The 23,913-nt window shown below is 54.5% G+C and overlaps 1 protein-coding gene across 4 annotated transcripts in view; it reads right to left on the reverse strand.

Annotated features, from left to right (window-relative positions):
* The window catches only part of COL27A1 (collagen type XXVII alpha 1 chain), a 153,136-nt gene that overhangs the window by 88,289 nt on the left and 40,934 nt on the right, over positions 1-23,913 (reverse strand). For all 4 annotated transcript variants that reach the window (XM_070375041.1, XM_070375040.1, XM_070375042.1 and 1 more), the window contains exons 8-13: positions 15,514-15,558; positions 14,820-14,873; positions 14,347-14,391; positions 11,073-11,126; positions 10,139-10,183; positions 1,198-1,251 (exon numbers count right to left, since the gene is read on the reverse strand). In XM_070375041.1, the coding sequence (XP_070231142.1) occupies positions 1,198-1,251; positions 10,139-10,183; positions 11,073-11,126; positions 14,347-14,391; positions 14,820-14,873; positions 15,514-15,558 (297 nt within the window). The remainder of the gene's footprint in view (positions 1-1,197; positions 1,252-10,138; positions 10,184-11,072; positions 11,127-14,346; positions 14,392-14,819; positions 14,874-15,513; positions 15,559-23,913) is intronic.

Consider the following 23,913-nt stretch of genomic DNA (forward strand, 5'->3'; position numbering starts at 1 on the left):
TTCCTACACCTGGAATGCCGCCCTACCACCTCTTTCCTCATCCCAATTCCAATGCCATCTTCCCCAGGAGTCATCTCTGCTTCATTCTCCCGCCTCCATAGCACCTGTGACCTCTGTGATCCCACATGGCTCACTTCACCTCGTGCAATGGACTAGGGAGACGGCCATGAGCTCCTCCAGGGCAGGAACAGGCCCCATCATTACCCACTCTTTCCAACCCCTCCATCCAGTGAAAACCCAGTACCTCCCTGCCCTCTCGCACTGCATTCTCACAACACCTCTCTGACACTGGCGGATCTGCCATTGGATCCCTGTCATTTACAGATGAGGAAACTGAGATCCAGACAGCGCAACGGATTTGTCCAAGCTTCCACGCCTGGCAAGGGGTGCAGAAGGATCCGAACCCAGACCCACCTGGCTCTGAGGCCAGGGCTTCAGGTCCCCGGGGAGCCTGGGAGTTAGCCCCAAAATGGGTGAGGCTCAAGGAGCATTTGTGGAATTAAAACAAGCACATATCAGGTGCGGACTATGGATCTAGCAGCCACCTCTGCTGAGGGCATGGCTGGGCACAGCTGCGCAGACGGGAAGCCCCAGGACAGATGGGGGCACACGGCAGATGTGCGAAAGAGCCCTGGACATGCTCTGTACTTCCAGGCAGAGAACATGCTTTCCCACCACTGGAGCTGGAGCCTCAGACGGGAAGGGAGAGGCGGGCTCAGCTCCCCAGGGCAGGCTGACCTGGCTCCCTGACGGGCCTCGATTATTTACAAACTCTATAAACATGCCTATGCTGGAGATTGCTTTAGAACTCAGCTCTTCCCTCCATACAGGGCCTGCAAACCATCTGCTCCCCCAGGCTGCTGCCGTCCCATAAACATTTCTGGGACTTTGTAAGATGGTAGTGGCCCTGGATTCCCCAGCAGGAAGTGACCCATGAACCTTCCTGACTCCTTGAGGATGGGACATAGCCTAGGGCTTTGGGACCTGGGGCTCAGTGGGCTGGAGGGCTCTCCTGGAGTGGGGTGGGGTGGCTCAAAGGCCATCCATAGTAGACAGAAGCCAGGAATTAAGGAAAATCATGCAGTTCACCCAGGAGCACCCAGCTTATGGGTGACCTAAAAGCTTAGGGTCCTAAAACCTGCTGTGTGCTTGTTCCTAATCTCTTTCCTGTTCCCCAAAAAGATGTGAAATACTTACAGGGTTTCCATCCAGTCCCGGAGGGCCTCTTTCCCCAAAGTCTCCAGGAAACCCCTGAGGGCATGAGAGAGAGCAAACATCTGCAGATTAGTGTGTATACCTGTGGGTGGCTTGGATCCAGACCCCCAGGGGACACAGGACACGTCCATGCAGTCTCACTTGCTGGTTCCAGGATCTGGGCAGGCTCTGCAGTCCTGAGTCACCTCGGGCCCTCAACGAACATCCTCCCCTCGCCGGCCCCCAATAAAGAACTTCCCAAGGACTGGCAGAATGGCCAGGGAGCACTCTTTTCATGTTCTCTGAGTGTCAGAAAAGAGTACCCAGCTCCCTGGCACAGAAAGGCCAGCCCCCAAGCTGAGACTTCCCTGGTGGCTGTCAGTGAAGAATCCACCTACAATGCAGGGGACCCGAGTTTGATCTCTGGGTCGGGAAGATCCCCTGGAGAAGGAAATGGCCAGCCACTCTAGTATTCTTGCCTGGAAATTCCATGGACAGAGGAGCCTGGCGGGCTACAGACTATAGAGTCGTATATGACTTAGCAACTGAACTTCCACCAGGCTGAGACCTGGTCCTGATGGAGCGGGGGGGTGGGGGGGTGGGGGGGGCGGGTCAGGAAGGTCTAGGCCTCCACCAGTCACTGACTTGCTGAGAATTTTGAGTCATGCCTTTCCCCGTGAGCTTCAATTTCCCCACGGGTCCAAGCAGGAGAGGCTTCTGCAGCATTTCCCAGCCCTGACCTTCTGCAATTTCTGTGATGTGCTCTTTAAAAGCTACCCTGTGGAATCATGATCCTCATTTTACAGATGAAGAAAGTGAGGCTCTGCAAGGGCAGGTGTCAAGGTCATAGAGTCACATGGACAGGGAATACGGGCACCTCGGCCACAGGTGAGTTTCGGCAGCCAAGAAAAACCAGGCGGCCTGGTGCGGGCAGGTCTGGCCCTCTCGCCCCCGCCCTGACCCCTTCTCCACACTCTCTGGGGAGACAGGCAGCTGGAAAAACATCAGCTGTGGAGAAGCTTCTCGGAGCCGAGGAGGAGGGGACAGCTCCATTCTACTTCAAAAGGAAAAGAAAGTCCCTGAGCTTGGAATTCAGGGAAACCTGTTCTCCTCTCCTTGAATTCAAATCACTGTTTTTCCAGGGAAATTTAATAAAAAAACAAAGCACATGTTTCTCTGACCAAGAGGAGGCCTGAGCTGTTCAAACAGTCAAGATTCTTCACGGAGGATAATTTATTTCTGGTTTCTGAAGCCACTGGGGGAATCCAGAAAGTAGATTAAACTAAAAAGACCAAAGACAAAAACAAAACCCAAGCCAATTACAAAGTCTAAACTGGCTGAGCAAAAAGACCTTGAAGCGTGTGTGCATCTGGGCCTTCGTCCTGCCCTGCCCAGAACACTCTTCCCCTCAAATCCCTCCTCTGCCAGGAAACCCTAGTGGACCAGAAGGGAAGGTGTTGATATGGACCCTGTAGGAGGCGTGGCTTCATTCTGACACCCAAAGGAGGAAACGAGGACACATTAAAGAGATCTGGGCCAAGCCAGTGACTTTGACATTCGCCCTTGAGGGGAAGGTTATTGGTCCATTTAACAGATGGGGAAATTGAGGCTCAGAGAGAGAAATGTCACCTCACCAAAGACAAAAACCAAGTCTGTGGCAGAGCTGAGCCCAGGTCCCACCTCTCTCAACTCTGCCATGTTTGTATGAGCTGAGTATGGGCACATCCTGGCATGCAGAAGCTGCTCGAATGTGTGCCTGACTGAATTTAGAGAGTGGTAAAGGTAGGCGTGTGTGTGTGTGTGTGTGTGTGTGTGTGCGCATGCATGTGCACATGAGCATGCCCCTCCAGATCAAGTTTTCATGGGGCTACATCTGACCCTATCTAAGATGCTTCTTCCCACATCCTTAGGGTCCCCCTGGAAAATTTCAATCCAGCCCCACTTGGGCATGCTATAAGGCAGAGAGCTGTCTCATCTCCTGGGGCAGGAGATCTCAGCTGGGCGAGTAGTGGGCAGCAGAGGCTCCTGAAGGCACTTGAGCCACCACCTCTGACCTTGGAGGATGCAGCTGGGGGCTTGGCAAGACAGAGGACAATCCCTCAGGTGACAAGGTGGGATGCTGTCTAGCCGGACACCTGGCTGACTTCACAAGGCAGGGTTTGGGGAGTCGATGCTGTGCTCTCCAGATCCAGGGTCTGGAGACAGCCTGGAGACTTAGCTGGGCTCACCCCCAGGTGGGCTATGTGACTACAGGCAGACCCTCACTTGACCCACTGTCCTCTCAGGCTGGGGGAGTGCTCTCTGAGAACCCTTCAGCTTGGCCCATCCCTTAGACGAAGCCTGGAAGGGAGGAGCAGGAATGCCCCCGGGACCCTGCCACCAGCCCCATCACCTCAGGAAGACAAGACAGTGTGACAGCACTCTCCAGGCATCAATCCTGGCTGAGATGCCCAACATGTTCACACGCGGAAGCCACCAGACAGGTTCAAACCCATGCGTCTGCAGTCAGGGCCATGCTGGGCTGGCTCAGGGACTCCTCTCAGATCCAGGTGCCAGGCCAGCTTCCCCCATGAGGCTTTAGAACCAAAGCAACCGGATGGCAACCCTCCACCACCCGCGGGCCTCTCTGAGCCTCGGTTTTCTCTGCTGTACAATCGGGGTCCTGAGAGTTTGAGCCAAGATGCTGGATGGAGGGCGAGTCCCTGCCGGCACGTGGAGGCAGCAGCGATGTGAGGGCACCTCTCTGAGGCTTAAGCCAAGACTAGACCATCAGAATCAACGGTCAAAAACCCAAAGAGAGGCACTTATGTGGAGAAAATGCAGCCCAAGGAGAGCCAGTGGCTGATGATGGTGCGGTGACAGCAATAAGAGAAGCAGCTCATACAGAGGACCTATTATTGGCCCCATTTTCGAGATGAGGAAACTGAGGTCCAAGGCTATTAGGGAACTTGTCTGAAGTCACACAGCAATGGAAAAGCAGAACTGGGATCTGAACTCAAGCAGTCTGACTCCAGAGCCCATTCTCTTGGCTGCGAATCAACAGTGAGTACACAGAATGGGCTAGAGCAAGCCTGTAGCCTCTCAAAGGCGCCTGAGAGCCCTGGGCTAACACGTAAGAGAGAATGGCATTGCCAAGGCTCAGGACTGGTTCTGGTTCTCTGCTGTGCTCAGCGGCCTCAATACCCAGCCCTGTATCCACCTTTTCTTGCTTTCTTCAGAGCCAAGGAGATGACCTAGAAATCTAGGGTAATTAAGAACACAATAATCCAAAAAAGGGCTTCCCTGGTGGCTCAGACAGTAAAGAATCTGCCTGCAGTGTGGGAGACCTGGGTTGGATGCTTGGGTTGGGAAGATCCCCTGGAGGAGGGCATGGCAACCCACTCCAGTATTCTTGCCTGGAGAATCCCATGGACAGAGGAGCCTAGCCTACAGACCATGGGGTCACAAAGAGTCAAACACGACTGAGTGACTAAGCAGAGCACAATCAGAAAAAAGATAGGGCTTTAAAAGAGCTGGAACTGGCATCCAGATCTGCGACTGGAATAATCATAGATGGTCTAAGATGGAAAGACCCTAGCTGTTCTTGGCATTCAGCACCTCATTCATCAGTGGGGAAACTGAGGCCCAGAACCTGCCCAAGGCCCCCTCACCTCGCTAGCTTGCTGCACCCCTCCACCGCTGAGCAACACATCCCAGTTCCGACACTTGCCCAGGGCCCTGATGCTTGATCCAAGGGGTCCCAGAGAAGTGGCGGTGGAGCGGAATGTGCACCACCACCTCCACCCTGCTTGCTTCTCCCCCTCTGGCCGCGCCCGCCCGTGCATAGCGCACACTAACAGCCCGGCCGATGGCGGGACCTTCCTCCGCAGGCCTGAGCTCCCGGCTACAGCAAGCTGGCCCGAGGCCCAAGGAATGAGCTTGGCGCCCTGCCGGGCCCCAGCCACGTGGTCTCCCCACTTCCCCAGGTCAGGCCCCCCTGGGGAACTGAATGCTTCGTACTTTGGGCAGAACAAGGCCCAGGATCCAGGGCGAGACTCCACATTCTCTCTTGGCAACGGCAGTTCAGAGGAACAGATGCCCCAACAGGGACAGTTCTCATAACCACATCTGTGGCAGAATGCCAGAGGCTGAGGAGGTCTCCGAGGGCCATCTTCTCCGCCCCCTCCCTCCAGCCAGTGTCTGCACCGACGGTCTGCTCCAGAAGCTGAGACGTCGGGGAGGGGATGCCTGCAGTCTCCAGGATCAGAAGTCCTGCTATGTCTTGAAGACTCAGCTCTCTGGCCTGCGAGATGGTCAGTCCTGCCCCACCCACCTGACAACTCACCTGCCCAGCTTCCCCTGCGCTAAGGAAGAAGTGAGATATTTGCAATCCAGTCTCTGGTAACATTAGGCCTTGCTGCTGCTGCTAAGTCGCTTCAGTCGTGTCGGACTCTGTGCGACCCCACAGACAGCAGCCCACCAGGCTTCCCCCTCCCTGGGATTCTCCAGGCAACATTAGGCCTTAGCCTCCAGTAAATTCTAAAATGCCATCACACGCTGGTTAAGTGCTAACAGTGGAATTCATGATAACCTCGAGGAAAAGCCTGCAGAAGAAACTTGGAGCCCTCTTTACAGGGTTTACATTCGCTAAAGTCGAGGAGCTCCTGCACAGGTTTGACAACAGCCTGTATTCTCTTCCAGAAGGTGCGTGCCCTCCGAGTGCTCCAACAGGGAAAGATTCCTTAAGATCCCAGCACCCTTTTCTCAGGATGCTGAGCACGTCTTCACCCTACCTTCTGATATCTACCCAGGAATCCACCCACAAGGAGTCGCCGCGGGGAGGAAGATGGAGGGAGGCAGGGAGAGTTCTCAGCAGGATCCCGGGGTTGCCAACAGCCCTGGGGACAGTTCCAGTTCCAGTTTTGGACCCTAGGGATCACATCCCCAGCTCACAGCAACACCACCGCTTAGGACCTTCACCTGTTTTGTCCTCAGTTTCTCCAGTTGGAAACCACTTTGCTCCCTACTGCCCTCAGGCTGAAAAAGAGCTTGAAGCCAAAACTGAACTCTGTGAGAAGCCCTGTCCTGCCCCAGACAGGCATGTGGCCTTGGCCGAGTCCCAACTGTCCCTAAGCCACACACGGAGGGAACCGGAGCCAAGGCTGGACCTTTCCAGCTCTAAGCTTTAGGGTCTGCCCGCCTGACTCGCTACACAAGACCAGCCCTGGCAGGTCTGGCCAGAAGCCACGAGAGAAGCTGTGAGCAGGGGCTGGTCTTGCCAGGCATTCCAGCGGGCTCGACAGTGAAGCCAGAGTGCAAGACAAGAGGATTCACTGTGGCATCATCCTAGGCCCCACGAGAGACTGCAAGGCATGGCTCTGTCCCCAGTTGTGTCACTGCGTCGTGCCCCTAACAGCCCAGGAGAAGCCTCTTCAACTCCAGCCAAGCTGGTAACATCTTATATCTGGACCCCTCCTCGGGAAACCACAACACAGGCGATGTGAGATGAGAGATGTGGAGTAAGCTTTCCTTTGGAGGCTGAAGATGGGAGCACAGAGAGGAGGGGTGATGGGGAAAGCACCCTGCCTGAGCACGCAAGGGTCCTGGGTTCAAGTCCCAGTTCTGCCACCAATGTGCTGTGTGACCTTGGGCGAGTTTACTGGCCGCTCTGATCTACGTCTACTTATGCGTCTGACCAAGAGGTGGGGCCAGGTCATCACTAGGGTTCCTGCAGCTCTGATGTGCTCTGACCTCTGCTGTATTTCACAGCTCCCATCCGCAGAAGACTCCCACACAGCCTCCTGATGCTGAGCAGGCCGTATGCATGGGCCTGAGGTTTTGCTTGCTGGAGAGAAACGGACCACAGCAAAATCATTGCCAGCCCTGCCAGAAATGAGGCCAGCTGCGATCTGGCATGAAGGGATTCAGCTCATTCTCCTGACATTTCCTCTTGGTAATAAGTGCCTAGAAATCGTCTGGCCCAAAGCTTTTGACCAGAAGAAAACCCATTCACAGAAGGAGCCCCCAACTCCCATCAAACGGATCAGGGGCTTAGGAGCACGTAACAGGGGGATGGCCCTAAAGACCAGGCGAGGAGTGTGTGGGCCAAGGGCGCAGCAGACTGGGAGGCCAGACAAAGGCACACACAAAGCCCAAGGGACTCAGGGATATAAAGTCTATTCCATACATATTAAATCATTCTGAGGCAGACCCTGCCCATGCGCTGGCCAAGATGATTGGACCAGGGTCAAGCAGACTTTCACAGCCCTCTGGGGTATTGTGTGGCCATAGGACTCCTTGGCGGAATGGGGGTGGTTCCTCGCACCCACGCCTGACACCCCAGTGCCAGGGAACACCCATTATGGAGGGCAGGGTGGAATCTTAGGGAGTTAAAGGCACAAAGACGTGGAGTGAAGAGACAGAAATGAGTTGTCTGTTACAGGGGTTGAAGTGGGGCAAGGCCTCAGAGGGTCTCTGGGTGCCTGGCTTTGAAACCTCGGTTTCCTTGCCTGGAAAATAGATAATCAATCTTACCTCAGTGAATCAGTATGAGAACCACATGTAGTGGTTCAAATGCCACGCAGGTAGCAGGGCCTCCGGGAGTGTGTGCTCAGGGACAACTATGGGTCACGTAGTCGTGTCTGACTCTTTGCGACCCCATAGACTGTAGCCCACCAGGCTCCTCTGTCCATGGAATTTTCCAGGCAAGAATACTGGAATGAGTGGCCATTTCCAACTCCAGGGGCTCTCCTGACCCAGGGATTGAACCCGTGTCTCCTGCGTCTCCTGCCTTGGCAGGTGATTTCCAGGGCTGCACTGAGACATTCTACCTGAGCCAATGGCTCCCACTCTGTGACTGAAGCTTTGGGAAAACAGACCCAGAGAGGTCAAGCCATTGGCTTAAATTCACACAGCCCAGAGGAATCCTCAGTCACCCACAAAACTACAAATAGAAACAATAACTGCTACCATCTATTGAGTTTTTACTATGTGACAAGCACAATGACCTCATGACCAAGAAGCTATTATTCCCATTTTTCAGATGAGAAAACTGCAGTTCAGACCCAGCAGGACTCCTGCCCCGGGGCCTTTGTACCTGCTCTTCCCTCAACCTGGAAAGCTCTTCCCCACAGCAACCACAAAATTAAAAGATGTTCGCTCCATGGAAGAAAGGCTATGACAAAGCTAGACAGCATATTAAAAAGCAGAGACATTACTTTGCTGACAAAGATCCATGTAGTCAAAGCTATGGTTTTTCCAGTAGTCATGTATGGATGTGAGAGTTGGACTATAAAGAAACCTGAGCGCTGAAGAATTGATGCTTTTGAACTGTGGTATTGGGGAAGACTCTTGAGAGTCCCTTGGACAGCAAAGAGATCCCACCAGTCCATCCTCAAGGAAAGCAACCCTGAATATTCACTGGAAGGATTGAGGCTGAAGCTGAAGCTTCAGCACTTGGCTACATGATGTGAAGAGCGAACTCACTGGAAAAGACCCTGATGCTGGGAAGGATTGAGGGCAGGAGGAGAAGGACAACAGAGGATGAGATGGTTGGATGGCATCACCAACTCAATGAACATGAGTTTGAGCAAACTCAGGAGTTGGTGAAGGGCACGGAAGCCTGATATGCTGCAGTCCATGTGGTCGCAAGGAGTTCAACAGGACTGACTGAACAACAACAATTAGCCCTCAGGCACAAAAGAACTATCAGCCGCAGACTGTTCTAGATCTGAGGGTGAGGTGCCCCTTCTGTCAGTTCCATGAGGTCAGGACCTGGATGTCTCTCTTCTCTGAACCCCGCCCCCTGACTTGGCCCCCAGAGGGCCCAGATCCCTATACTACAACAGGTAAGGTGTCATGAACACACATGTCAACCACAGAATCACAGTCAACCCCCTTTCTGGCCACCCTTGAGTGTTCCTGGCTCCCTTGCAGCTGCCTCTCACCTTCTAACTCCCCCACTATCCCTTCTCCATCAACCACAAACAAAGGGAGGCCCAGACCCAGAGATGAAGATGGGTCCAAGCCCAGGAGTGAACGTGTGGGGCAGCAGCAGAGAACCTTAAGCCACCAGCAGGGGCCGGGGCTCAAAGAAAGATGCTTCAGTTACAATCCTGGGTCTCCTTCGACCTGACAACGGGACCCTGGACGTATCACCCCGACTCTCAGAGCCTCAGTTTCCCCTTGTGAAAAATGAGATCGTTGGAATGAATGACTTTCCCCCAAGCGAAGATTCTAGGAATCCACTTGCGCAGCATTATTGCCAACTCGTGAACTTGAGCCAACACTGAGATCAGAGGCCCTGGACAAGAACCGAGTTAGTATCCTGGTTCCGTTGTGAAACTCTGGGCAAGTTACTTGAACTCTCTGGGCCTTGGCTTTTTCTTCCTGCCCCACAGATTCCCAAAAAAAGGGAGAAATAATTTCCTTCTACAATGGACAATCAGGGTCAGAGCTGGTGAACCGGGGTTCCTGCTGAGCCTGTCTTGTGGTCACGTCTCCGGTGGGCCTGCCCAACACCCCAGGGCCCTCTGGCCTTGTGTGTGTAGCAGTAAAACAGGTGAAACCAGCACAATACAGAGACTGAGTGTTCTCAGACACAGGAGCACAGATATCCAGTCTAGACAAGGCCCCCAGCATGGACACTCACGACCCAGACAACAGAAGCCCCCCAACACAGAACCGCCTTGCAGGACAACTGCTGGACGCACTGAGAAGCACCATCCCAGAAGGGCCCAGAGTCCTCAGAAGCCCCCAGCCCCAGCTGTGCAGCAGCCACTCAAGTGTTCTGGCAGCAGGACCCGAGGCCCAGACAGCCCCCCATTCCTGCCCACACACTCAAAGCAGAGCAGGGCGGAGCAGAGAGAAGCGAAGAATGCCCAGGCCATGGGTGGACGGGCCACATGGCCAGTGGGAGGTCAGGTTCACCCATAGAATCTGCGTAATAGACACGGAAAATCTTTACCGGCCTACCCATCTTGCCCCTCTTGCCAGGAACGCCAGGCAGACCCTGTAGAAGGAAACAGGGAAGAGATCAGGACACGATTCCAGCAGGAGACTAACAGCATTGCTCCAAACCAGCCTCTCTTCCACCCACAAGAGGAAGTCACGGTAAGCCTGGCATCCAGTCCACAAATACAACCGGCGCCAGTGATGTGCACGTCGGATGGACGGTCCTTAAATGCAGGTCCTCAGAGTAGGGGCCTGCAAGGACCTGAGCTGGGGAGGTTCCTGAGGAAAGCACCGAGGACTCTGGTATTGAGTGGATACTCAATAAATGCTCCTGCTGTTTCCCTGCGATTCTCTTTCCCCAGCTTATTGATGAGATTACAGTTGAGTCCCCAAATGTGGGCTCAGGTGGAGAGGGGACGAGCCGGTCCAGAGGCAGGTGGGGCACACCACCTCTGTCCTGGGAACTCCAGCAGCCCCGGACACACATACACAAATGAGCGTGGTGTGTTCAGGAAAGCGTCACATAACTCGTGCCTGGTGGGATCTGGTCCATAGGCCATATTGATCAGAAATTTGAAATAAGCCCACTTCTCATTTACTGAAAGCCCTTCAGGAGCTCCTCATGCTTTTGGAACAGTCCCTCTCCTGACCTTGGTTCCTGGGGGCCATATAGCTGTGCCCCGGGGCCCCCTCCGGCCTGTCTCCCATCCACATTCCTGCCTTGCACTCAGAGCTTTGGGCTGTTAAAACTCGCCAAGTAAGCTTCTGTCCCTGACTTTGCACGTGCTGTTCTCTGTGTCTGGAAGGCATCTGCCTCGAATTCTCCCTTAGTGGACACCTGTTTAACTCTGCGGCACCTCCTCCAGGAGGGATTCCAGAACTTTTCCAGCCTGGCCCGTGGCAGAGGGAGTGGGTCGGGGAGAGATAAACAGAGAAGGCATACTCACGCGCTCTCCATCAGACCCTGGCAGGCCGAAGAGCCCCGGGAGTCCAATGTAGCCCTAGGAAAAGAGCAGAGGGGAGGTCAGAAGGGCTGGCTGGTGGGGTGTGGGTTGCCCAGCTCGGCCCAGCCCGGCCCAGACACCCCTTGTGCACTCTGGCGCCCGGCTCCTCTTCCTTGCTGGCAGCGGGGGCGGCTCCAGTGGTTCCACGATGACATAGGCCTTGAGGCAAGTGTATATGCCCATGGACTGCATGGTGCTGGCTTCCACGATGTAGTCCAAAGGCACATACCCTCACGCCAGGGAAGGGCGCGGGCACTCGCAGGGGAAGGCCCGCCCCATGCCGGGGGCTCCTGGACCTGCTGGAAGGAAGCTCTCCGCCGGGTTAGATGCTGGGGTGGCACCAAGCCCTACCCACCCTCCCAGGGAGGCTGGCGGGCACTTGCGGCTCCTGCAATGCCTCCTTCTAGGCCTCCAAGGCTGTGCATGTGGGGCTCACATCACCCTGGACCGCCTGAGGGTGGCCGGCAGTGACAGCCGCTGCCACCCCGGCATGCTGGCATCCTGCCAAGCACGTGTGCCGCTGAGTTCAGCCCTCCCAAGGACCCTGCAGATGGCCCGTCCTCCTCCTCACTGACAAAGAAGACCCAGGCTCTGGAGAGAAAGCAGCACAGCGAGTCAGGGGTGGAGTCCGGATCGTCTGCCCTCTAGCCTCTCCACGCCATGCCCTCCACCAGGCATGCCCTTCCCACCCCCACGACTGCAGAACCAATGCTTTCAAGCCCGGCTCGGAGGTTCTCTCCTCTGGCTAGCATACCTGATGCCTCCAACCAGAAGCAACCTCCTCCCCTCTCCCCGGCCCCTTATTTATACCCCTGCATGGGTGCTAAGTTGCTTCAGTGTCGTGTCTGACCCTGCGACCCCATGGACCAGAGCCCACCAGGGGCCTCTGTCCAAGGGATTCTCCAGGCAAGAATACTAGAGTGGGTTGTCATTTCCTCCTCCTGGAAATCTTCCAGACCCAGGGATTGAACCTGCATCTCTTGTGACTCCTGCATTGCATGTGGGTTCTTAACCACTGAGCCACCAAGGAAGCCCCTATTTGTACCCCACTTAATAGATTTACCACTTTCTCTTCTGTATCTTCATTATCTTTCTCCACGTTTCATGGCCTCATTAGCCTGGGAACGTCTCCAGAGCAGGAACCTAGCCCAGGGTTCCTATCATATCTGTACTCTCTAGATGTTTGTGAAATGACTTCACTGATTGAATGGACGTGAGTTAAGCCTGGCATGCTACAGTCCCTGGGGTCATAGAGTCAGACACGACTGGGCGATGGAACAACATAAGCTAACATTTACTGAGCACAAAGTATGTGCCAGACCCACTTCTCCTTGCTCTGCAAACATTTAAGGCATCTACTGTGCCCTCTCCACATCCTCAGGAGATAGGAATTATTAGTCAGCTTCCTATAGAGGTGAGATCATTTAGGCCCAGAGAGGCTAAGTGACTTGCCCAAGGTCACATGTAGCAGAATGTGGTATTTGAATTGAGGTCATCTGACTCCCAGGGCCAGGGCCCCTCTAACCACTTTGCTACCCTGCCTCCAATAAACAAGCAACCAGTGCAGACTCACAAGCATTTCTCCGTCCCTAGAAGAGGTCACGAGGCCCCTTTCTTAGCATCATCTTAACAAATGATGTTTAATGATCGTTCCTAGCAGGGCTTATATCCCAGATTTGCAGTGATGGGCTCAGAGAGGTCCAGAGATGTGCCCAAGCTCCCACAGCTGGTTAATGGCAGGGTAGGTCTCCAAACCAGCTGCCCGGACCCCAAGTCTGTGCTCTGCCTACTTCATAAACATAAGGCCGGTGATGGCAGGATTGGGCGGGCAGCCTGAGTGGCCCTGGCTCACCCAGGTTGCTCAGGGCCCTGTGACCCTGAAAAGGTGTGTGCCAGGGTCAGACTAGCAATCCCCTGCACACGTGACCTCTAGATGCCACAGCAAGGCAAATGGCAAGCAGCCCCAGATGTCATTAGCCTGCCTCGCTCCTCCGTTCCTCCTGGTAGATCAGAGACCTGGGGCTGAACCAGGAAGCCCTTCTCCCTTGGTTCAGGAGGCCCCTCTGGGGCCAGAGCTCGCGGGGACAGTTGGATAAAGGGAAGGAGGGGGCCCAGCTCCTAGGACAGGAGCCTCCTCAGCCCCCGTCTATCACTGCCCCGCCCCCATCACCATCATCATCATCGCTGACATCATCAACACGTCCTGGGGAACTTTCCCACCTCCAGCCACTCTCCTAACACCCGCCCGTCAGGTCCAGGGATTCGGGCTGAGACTGCAGCCATAAATAGCGTTGGCTCAGGCTCGAAGGACACGTCATACCTGACCTGACCTGGCCTGACCGAGGACTCTGTAACCCACTTGCTGAGCATTCTTTAACAGGCAGGCAGCCCAGCCCTCCAAATACCTGGGTCCTCAATCCCAGCCCCACCTTAGGCAAGCTGTGGGAACTGGGGCCCCATCATGAGCCCAGTTTCCTTGTATATAGAAGACAGGATTCCACTAGATTGCTTCTCAGTCTTCTAAACTCCGTTTTACCCCCATTCAATTCACCCAGAACTTTCTCCATTGCCCCACAACCCACCTGGGAGCCCACCTCAGCAGGATTTACACTTCCAAATTCCTAGCATCCCCCTAACCGTGCCAGGGGTAGGAATGGACATCCCTCCCACTGGAAAGATGGGCAAAGAGCCTGCTGGCTACTCAGGGTTCGTTTCAGGGGCCTTGAAGGAGGGGCCGAGGAGATGCTCCATTAGCCTTCAGGCCTGGACAACATTCACTCATTGGTCAGGACTGCCCTCCCTAAAGGGTGATACCCCAGCCCTCAGCTAGGTGTAGGAGTGAGGCCTCAGAGGACTCCAGTGACAAACAAAGTGGCCCCAGCTTTGGTTCCCTACTGATTGGACTTGCTGGGGGACACAGCAAGCAAATGTGTGATTATAGCAGCTGGACTGCGGCCGAGCCTCCAGCTGACCTGTACTGCCCAGCTGCCTGGCCGTGGAGACCAAGCTGGCTCCAGGGTTCCCCACCATGTAGCCATCCTCTGCCTCTCTGCTCTTGGGAGCACTCAGGCGGGAGGACCAAGGCCCCAGCTCCCCCAGAAGACCCTGGGTGGACACTGCAGGCTTTACAGCCCCGATCGCCCACGGGGCCCGCTGGAGGGACAGGAAATGCCCACCCAGACCCCCAGGCAGGCGGCACGTGCCAAGTCGCACTTACCCGGCTACCTTTGGGCCCAGGGTCTCCTACAGGTCCAGGCAGCCCCTGAAACACAAAAGACAGAAGGGCAAGGACATATGGAGACGTTCTAGCTGCTGCCAACAACCCAGGCCAAGTCTGTCTCCGTTGGCTTCAGCTGTCCCTCTGTATGATAGGAGTGGGGTTACACTCCTGATCTTCAAACGGAGCCCCCAGCTACCCCAGGGCCCCAAGCAGGCGGCTGGGAGAGCTTCTGGAGCCACGCTCTCACACCCCAGAACTACTGTTTGTTCTGTTTCCTCCTGAGCATCCTTGCCCTGCTGCCTTCAGAGAAGGCTCCTCAGCACAGCGCCCTGAACAGCCCTTTCCTTCAGGGCCCACCTGGCAGGTATAGCTCCTGGGCCCCCAGCCCACCGCCTCCCTCTGCCTGGGGGCACCCGTGGCCAGCTCCACACCACCACGGCCACAGAGCTTCCAGAAGCCATATACTGCACCTGCCTGCCAGGGTAACCTTTGGCCCCTGGGCTACCCTCGGGTCCTGGCTGCCCCTGCAAAGGAATAAGAGAAACATAAGGAAAGGGGAGACCCTGCCCAGCTCCAGGTCTGGAGGGCGGTGGGGGACCGGGGTTTACAATGGACAAAGAGAAGGGCAGGAATGTGAGACGAAAGGGGAGGAAGGGGAGGCCATCGGCCTGCTGGGCGCCCCCGCTAACCCACCCTCTTCCCCCAGCCCACCCTTTTGAGAAACCGGTCCGACCAGCTTGGAGGGACAAAACCCCCTGTCCTTGCAGCCCAGGAATAAAGCACTGAGGGGGCCTGGCTGGGCTCTCCCACGCTGGCAGCGGCTGATGTTTGACTTGGGCCAGGGCAGCCAAAATTCCTGCAAACCCCGTGGTGGCGTGTATAATATCCCCTAACATCGCCCGGAACAGGCCAGCTATTCATGGCGCTAACCGGAGTCCAGCGGCTCATGCCAGCACTGGGCCGGCGTGGACTCCAGCCCTTTCAGGCAGATGTGGCTGGGGGAGAGGTGGGGTCGGGTGGGGGCCCCAGCGGGATGGGAGGCAGAGCCTCCTGGCTCTGGAGCTTACTCGTGGAACCAGGCAGGGTGGGGTGGAGGCCAAGGACAGGCAGGGGGGCTGGAGCAAGGGAGGGCGAGGAGGGCGGGGCTGAGGCTGCAGCCCTCACCTGTTCTCCGGGGTGCCCCGTCGGTCCAGGATAACCCTTCTGTCCCTGCGGAGGGAAAGAAACCACTTGAGCCTAGGACCACACGTCGGGGTCCGGGGATCACTGCAGGCGCTACGGCAGGGACGTGTGCTAGTACGCGTCTGAGAACTGCTGTCCGAGTGGAGATAAGTACATCAGGCATCCTGCAGTTTCCTCTCCGTCACCAGTGGTTCTTAGACCAGAAGACAGCCGGGATTGATCCCTCCTGGGGCAGGGCTTGTGAGCTGAATTAGGATACAGCAACTGGGAGAGACTGCTGCTGTTATCACCACCCTTCTTTCCAAACCCAGAGAGAAGGTAAGAACGTCCGAAGCAGGGCTGGAGGGATGTCTCAGTGATGGGCGGACAGATGAGGACCTTAAAGTCTGAGCTGTGCTCACCCACCATACAATGCTGGGATTTTTCTGTCGGAACCTTCTCACTAACCCCCTGTCAGAAAAGATCTCATACATATTGACCAATCGTGTGACCCTCAAATAGCTGCCCCCCTTCTTCCCAGTGATTCCAGCCACTATTCCAGGGGACAAGAGGCCGCTGGACTGACTGAGAAAGAGTCTGGTGACGTTTCAGTATCAACCATGTGTCCTGTCCCCATGGTCTAATTCCCGTGGTCCAAGGCCAGGTCTCCAGGTCAAGAGAATCAAAACGAGTGTGTGCCTGCAGGTGGCACTGGGGACAGCCACTTGGACTGTTTCATGAGTGTAAGGAGCTCTTTGCAGGGAAACCCCAGACTTCAAACTTCCCTAAGCTTTGGGCTGTTAGGAAATAAGACGGAGCAGGGGCTTCCGTTTCAGACAGTGTGGTGGAGATGGGGTGATCTCCATTAGATCCCCCCTTCACCGGAGCCCTGTGCTGGGTCCAGACCATCTCTGACTTACTGTGCAACCCTGGAGGGGTCACTGCCCTTCTCTGGATGTCAAATAAGGGAGTTAGAACTTCGAGGACCCTTCAGTTCTGGTGTTCTGGAACTCAGGAGTTCTAGGGCACCCCCAGCATGTTATTCACTCAGTCGTGTCTGACTCGTTGCAACCCCATGGACTGTAGCCCACCAGGCTCCTCTGTCCATGCATTTCTCCAGGCAAGAATACTGGAGTGGGTAGCCATTGCCTTCTATAAGGGATCTTCCCAACCCAGGAATTGAACCCGGGTTTCCTGCATTGCAGGTAGAAGCCCTAGGGCTGCCCCAGGCTGGTGATTAACGAGACTCTAGACTACACACACACACACACACATACACACACACACACGATGCCTGTGAACCCCCTCTACCCACTGTTCTTTATATCATCTCCATCCTACAGAGGAGAAAACCGAGTCTTGAAGAATGGAAGTCACTTGTCCAGAATCCCATTACTAAGGAGCAGCGGCTCAAGCTCACCACTGGGTCCTTCGGACACCGGAGGCCACACGGAGAGCCTTGCAGCCTCCCTGGGCATGTACAGTTCATGCACATCCACAAACACCCACAGGCACACACGTTTGGCACCCCCACAGACCCCTAGAAAGCGGCACTCTTTAATTATAAACAGTATCGCTCTGATCCAAGAGGTTTGGGGAGTTTACGAGCATTCCTTCTGCACCTACTCACGCCTTGAGACTGCTCAGCGTTGTGACTGCATCTCAGACCTGGGGCCCATGATCTTGATGCAGCACGGCTGGGTGAGATTCCGCCAGCATGCCATTCTTCCCCAGTGGGCAAAGTGATGCAGCGGCCACAGTCAGCAGCCAGCATGCAGAGTGGTTAAGATCTCTTGTTTCAGATTAATCTGGATCCCTATACTGCTTCCCTACTGGCTGGAGGCCTTGGGGCCCCCTCTCTGAGCCCTGGTTTCATCTTGCAAAATGGGGTTCTCAGGGGTTGGCATTATAGACTGTATGATATAATGTGTGAAGCACTTAGCACCACACTGAATTCAAGGGCCCCATAAAGACCAGCTGCTGTTAGTAGCATGATCTTTATATTTCATTCATTCATGCAACAAACATTTGCTGCACTTTCATGCTCTGGCCCCATGCTAGGCATCGGGTGAACAAGAAGACAAGATCCTTTGCCTTAAAGGAATTTACAGTCTAATTAAGCAGATACAAAAACAAATAAATATAAAACGTAATGTCTCAAGGATCTGCTCACATGGGGGTAGAGTCTCAGTCTTGCAAGATGAAAAAGTTCTGGAGATCGATTGCACAACAGTGTGAACATACCCAACACTGCTGGACTGCACACACAAACAGGGTTCAGATGGAAAAATGTACGTGATGTGTTTTCTCATCATCACTGAAAACGAAATTCTAAAAAAGCGATAATGTGTGGCATGTGCTATGGCGCTATGGAGAGTGCTATGGAGCGCTATGGAGAAAAGTGAGCAGAGTCAGAGGACAGAGCAGGGCCATGTTGGGCAGGGTGGTGACCGTGGCAGGCAGGGGGGCTGGACACAGGGCTGGCTCTCTGGGGAAAGGCTTCCCAGGCAGAGGGAACAATAGGGGCAGAAACCCTGAGGGAGAACGCTCTCAAGAAAGAATGAGCCCCGTGGGACTGGAGCAGAATGAGTGAGAGGTGAGCGGCAGAGTGACCAGGTGGTCAGAAAGGAAGCAGGAAGCCAGAGCATGCCAGGTGGAAAGATGGCAGGAAAGCACAGGAGGGTTTTGAGCAGGGATGTGTCATGGACAGGATGTATGACCATCATCCTTTCTCCACTTGAAGCCTGCAGATGAGAAAAAACAAGCAAAGCCTTTTCCCATGGAGAGCTGAGTGGAGCCTCGAGCTCTAAGCTGTGTGACTCAGCCCAGGGGTTGAGCTCTAAGCCTTCTCTGAGCCTCTCTCTGCCATCCTCTGCTGCCTCAGTGCCATAATGGAGCCAGTGCAATAACGGGGCAAGAATTCCAAGAGAAGCGAGAGAGGGGTCCAGGGAGCCCCGCGCACCACGTGCTCCTTTGGCTTCCTTGCAGCCACAAAGAAGCTAGAAACCAATGCTTTGGCAGACTTGTCAGTGAAATCCCAGGAGGAGATTTCAAGTAAATCTCCTACTCAGGATGCAGTGAAAAGGAAGTGAATGACCATCGGGGACGTGAACAGTGACTCACTCTATGCCTGGCCCCGCATTAAGGCCTAGGTGCACCATCTCATCAACACCTGCGATCATCCCTGAGAGGCAGGAATTACCATGCCCACTTGCCAGATGAAGAAACTGATGCCAGATGAGGAAACTGAAGCTTAGTGAGGTAAAGAGGCCACACAGCAGGCTGCGAAGTCCTATGTCCTAACTGCTGAGACCCGAGCTCACCTGGAAGAGTCACAGGGTCACCAAGGGAAAGACCCTCTTACAGACTCACCTCCCAGGTCTGAGCTTGTGGGTCACTGTAGCATCATGAACCCACTGTCTGAGCTGGAAGGGACCTAAGCCATCAGTTTCACAGCCTCCTTCATTGGATACAATGAGAAACCGAGGCTCAGACAGGTAAACAGACTCGCCAAAGGCTAGTTGGCAAGTTATGGCCAAGCCCAGACCATTCCCCATGACTCCAGACCCACTGGGCTGGGCTTTGTCCAGAAGGCCACAGTTCCTAGGTCTTTTCCAAACCATGGGCCCAGAAGGGCCTTGAACACTGCCACGAACCCGTGTTTCTGTTAGCGGACTGGGAACAGCTGAGATTGAACACAGCCAAGACATGGGGTTGGGGTGGGGGTGGGGGTTCCTATGCTCCCTGGAAAGCACCTTAACGGTGTTTACCAAGCTGGGGCCAGTGAAATAGCTTCAAATGACAGGGCCCCAGGTCTTGGAAGAATCTAAACCATTACCTTCTCCAGGGCCCCAGCAATTACATGGCGGGCGCTGACCGCAAGGTGGACCCACGGGCAGTGATTTCCCCACGGGTGATGGCTGCCTGACCGGGACGAGGGGAGAGCAGAGGCTTCAGGAGTTCCAGGGACCACAGAAATCTGCAAGGGGCCTCTGGCTCTCGGCAGGCGGGTCTCCACAGGACCCGTGTTTATAATAGAACTCGGGCTATATTTTGGTTTGGGAGCCAGATTAATCATTGCTTACAATGCACAAGTAAAAACCAGACATCACCTCACTGTTACTGCAGACAGTCTCCCCGTCGGCTGGGATGCTATTTGGGCTTTGGGAAGGGAGGGGAGGGGGGGTCTTGTCCCTTCCTGGGGGTCCTGAGAACCAGCCTAGACCTCTCAGCGGATCCCCCCTCGCACACTGATCTTGAAGGCTCCATATCAGCCTGCACGAGGCCCCAGCTTCTCTTGCAGTAGAATAAAGCTCACCAGACCCACTCAGCATTCCATGAGGCTTCCCGCTAAACTTCTCTACCACCCTGGCAGCTCCCAGGCCACACTGGGCAGCCAGCAGGATGGACAGCCCCTCAACAGAAAGGGTCAGGAGGAAGAAACATCTTTCAAGAGGCGGAGTGAGCCACGACACCATACCCGCCAAGTTTCTGCTCCTCTCTGCACCTCAGTTTCCCTAGCTGGCTTCTCAAAGCACCCTATTGGCCCCAAAATGATAGGATTCTATGGGATTCTGCAATGTGATGCGTGGCTTGTCCGAAAGCACAGTCCATCCCAGTACAGTCAGGCCTCTGATGCTGAACTCTGCTCAGTGGGTACCTGAAAGAGGTCAGAGCAGGGAGGTAGAGCTTCTGTATGGAGCCTTCATTCATCTGGTTACTCCTTCATTCAAAGGTTTGCTAAGCCCCACCAACGTGGCAGACTCTATCTTAGCACTAAGAACACACAAGTAAACAAAGCAAACTTGCTCCCTACCTTCTAGAACAGGATATGGGCACTAAACACATACGAAGCAGGACAAAGTAGCGCTGACTGCTAGGAGAGTACAGACACCCAAGCAGAGGAGGTGGTGTTGTAAGCTGAGGCTAGAAGGAGGAGCCTCGTTGGAGAGCAGAGCGTCAGCGGAGTTCAGAAACGGAGCCGGAGGGACTTCCCTGGTGGTCTGGTGGCTAAGACTCTGTGCTCCCAAAGCAGGGGGTCCGGATTCAATCCTGGGTTTGGGGAACTAGATCCCACATGCCACAACTAAAGATCCCACATGCCGCAACGATGTGACCAGTAGAGCCATTTAAAATAAATAATTCTTTTAAATAAATAAATGTTCTTAAAAAAAAAAGAAACAGAGTGGGTGTAGGCACCAGAAGATCAGAACAGCTCAGCAACAGGGGGAACCCAAGGAGGTTCTCAGTAGGGGCGCTGTATGGAACGGGGGGTGCTGCTTGGAACTGGGGGTGCTGCTTGGAACTGGGGGTGCTATGTCCAGATAGAATTGGCAGTTCTGCAGAAAGGCAGGAGATTGCCTTAAGGTTTGTCAATCACACACCCCAAAAACATCCCCAGATGACCCCCTCTGCCTGCCCACTTTACTACAGACTCTCAGACAGTGGCCAACGCAGAAGGCATAGGGAGGGGTTATGGGCAGGGTGAGGGTGGCGGGAGGGAGCCAAAAGGAAGTTTCAATTTGGGTACCAACTTTATTCCATCAGTGATGTCTGCCTGGAGCAATGTGTTAAGAAAGAGTCTGAGGCTGAATTAGGCTTGGCAAGAAAGAGCAACTCGTTATGTCTGCCATGGGCAGAGGAGGCAGGGAGGTGTGGGGTGAAAGAGCAGATGTCTGTGTCCAGCGCTGTGCTGAGCCCCACATGAGGAACAAAGAAGAAGAGGTCCTCCTCTGTGAACTTGGTCTAGTCTGACAACTATGCCAAGAATATCAGTGAGTTGCCCGCTAGCCAGAAAATGCAGAGTCCCAAAGAGGCTGAGAAAATGTGCTAGTGTGAGAAGGCAGATACGAATTCTGCCTGGAGGTGCTGGGCAGATACTCTTGGAAAAGATGGCATGTGAGGGTAAAATCGAGACTGATACATGAAGATGAGTAGGGAGGAGAGAGCCTGCCAGGGGAGAGCCCAGCATAAACAAATACAGGGAGGCAGGAAGGCCCAGGGCACATGGGTTGGATGCTTCGAAGGTTTCTATACAGCAGAATTCCTTGGTCTTGGCACCACTGACACCGCAGGCTGGATCAGTCTTTGCTGTGGGTGGGGTGTGTGTGCCATACATCACAAGATCTGTAACAGCATCTCTGGCGTCTACTCATTTAAAGCTAGAAGCGCCCCCTCACAGGGGGTAATGACCAAAAATGCCTCCACTGTGAACTGTTCCCTGGGGGCAGTTGAGAAGCGCTTGCTCTATAGGAGCGAAGGCAGGGGGATTAGACTAGGGACAGCACTGGATTCTGCCCTCCCAAGGAGCAAACAGGGCTCTCCAGCTTTCTGGGCTAGAGGAGGGTGTGTGTGTGTGTGTGAGTCCCTAGTCATGTCTGACTCTTTGTGACCCCATGGACCATAGCCCGCCAGGCTCCTCTGTCCATGGGATTCCCCAGGCAAGAATACTGGAGTGAGTAGCCATTTCCTTCTCCAAGGGATCTTCCCAAACCAGGGGTCAAACCCAGGTCTCCTGCACTGCAAGCAGATTCTTTACCATCTGAGCCACAAGGGAGGGCAGTTAACTGGTAACTAAGCAAGATGACTGATGGGACCAAGTGGGCAAGACCTTCTTCAGTGCTGCTTCTTCACGATCATTCGTTCATTCACGCTGGGTGCTGAGGACATAGCATCTTATTTAACCCTCCGAAACACTGCACAAAGCAACTGAGGCCATTGGCCCAAGCTCACAGAGCAGGAGGGGGACAGAGCTGGGATTCCATCCAGGCGTGTCTGACCTGCCCTTGGGAATCAGCTCAGCAGAGTCCCTTGGCTAGCATCGCAGACAGATGCGGAGAAGGGAGCCTTATTGAAGGTGGGGAGGCTCTTATGTAAGAAACTGTTTCCATCAGCATTGTAGAGAGGGAAAGGGCCTGCAGGTTAGAAGACCTGAGTTCAAATCCCAGGTCTGCCATTTAGTGACCCTGGAAGCTCTGTCCACTAGCCCAGTGGCTCTCGGCCTTGGCTGCACGTGATGATCTAGTGCTCTAGTCCACTGAGACCAGCTGAATTGGAACCCCTGTGGAGGTGAAGGACAAACTCCCGCACTGGTTCTCACACACAGAGGGGCTGGGAACCAGGGCTGTAGACTTCACTCTCCGAAAGCCCTTAGTGATCTCATTGGCATTTAACACCTGTGTCAGCAAAGGGCCAGGTACATAGGTACATCTTTGTGCAATGACTGGAAGAGTGAATGAATGAATGAGACCTATTTGGGCCTTAGTTTTCTCAGCTGTAAAATGGGCATAATACTGCTTAACTGCTGGAGGCTATTATGAGGAAGCGATGTGATGACGAACAGCAAGCCTTTCTGTCACACTAGTCAATATGAGAAACTCCCAACTCAAAGTCCCTTTCTCTTGCCCACTTTTCTCCATGGCCTTTTTCATCTTCTAACACACCTCGTATTTTTACCATTTTTATTGCCTCCTTCCTCCCACAAGACTGCAAACTCTGAGGATCAGGGATTTTTGTCTCTATTCAGCTCAGAGGCCTGCACACTTCCTGACACACAATAGGCAACCAATCCGTCCTGTTGAAGAAATGAATGAATAGGGCTACTGGTGTCACTATGAGGTGACACCAAAATTCAACATGCTGATGAGCAAAGGGCACACTGGCCTCGCCTCTCAGCCACTGACGTGCTTTCTCGCTCAAGGCTCCCCACATGAGATGATGCAGGCAAACCGCTCAGCAGGATCAGTGCCAAATGGCTACTGTTGTTACCAAAAGATGCTTGTGGGAGGAGCGACTACGGACAAACAGGGATGGTTCCAGGTGAGGCTGCCCACCCCATTGGTCTGCCTCCCTGACCCCCACCACTGGTCAAGGGTCCCTGCCTTGAGACCTGAGCACCACCACCCCCTGTGATTAGGTGACACTGGCCTGCCAGACCAAACTCCTCCGTGTTTGCCTCGACAGGAGCCAGAGGGACTCGGTGGAAATGGCTTTGCCAAATCGTTTTCCTACCACACAGAGACTCTTCCTTAATTTAGAAAAGATGTCTCTCCCTGCTCAGGTGAGCTGGTTCCCCTGCGCTGGGGACTCTGGGCCTCCCTGGACATCTGCTAAGAGCAGGAAGGCTAGAACCCCAGGCAGGAGCCAGTCCCATCTGGTTTTCCATCTTCCACCTCCTCTGCTAGATTCCTACTCCCGTGCCAAGCGAGACCACCACTGGCTGCTTTATGAGCCAGGACTGGAAGAAGACTTTTCCACTCACACCTCATCCATCAGAAAGTGCTGGAGCCCAGAGAGGAAGTGAGCGGGGAGAGGGAGTTCCTCTGTGTTCTCTGAGCCAGAAAAGACCACGTTTCCCCAGCTCACAGACAGCCACGCACTCCTGTCTGGGTCTGGCTTCTTCAG

Source organism: Bos mutus, chromosome 8, assembly GCF_027580195.1.
Source record: "Bos mutus isolate GX-2022 chromosome 8, NWIPB_WYAK_1.1, whole genome shotgun sequence".
NCBI lineage: Eukaryota > Metazoa > Chordata > Mammalia > Artiodactyla > Bovidae > Bos > Bos mutus.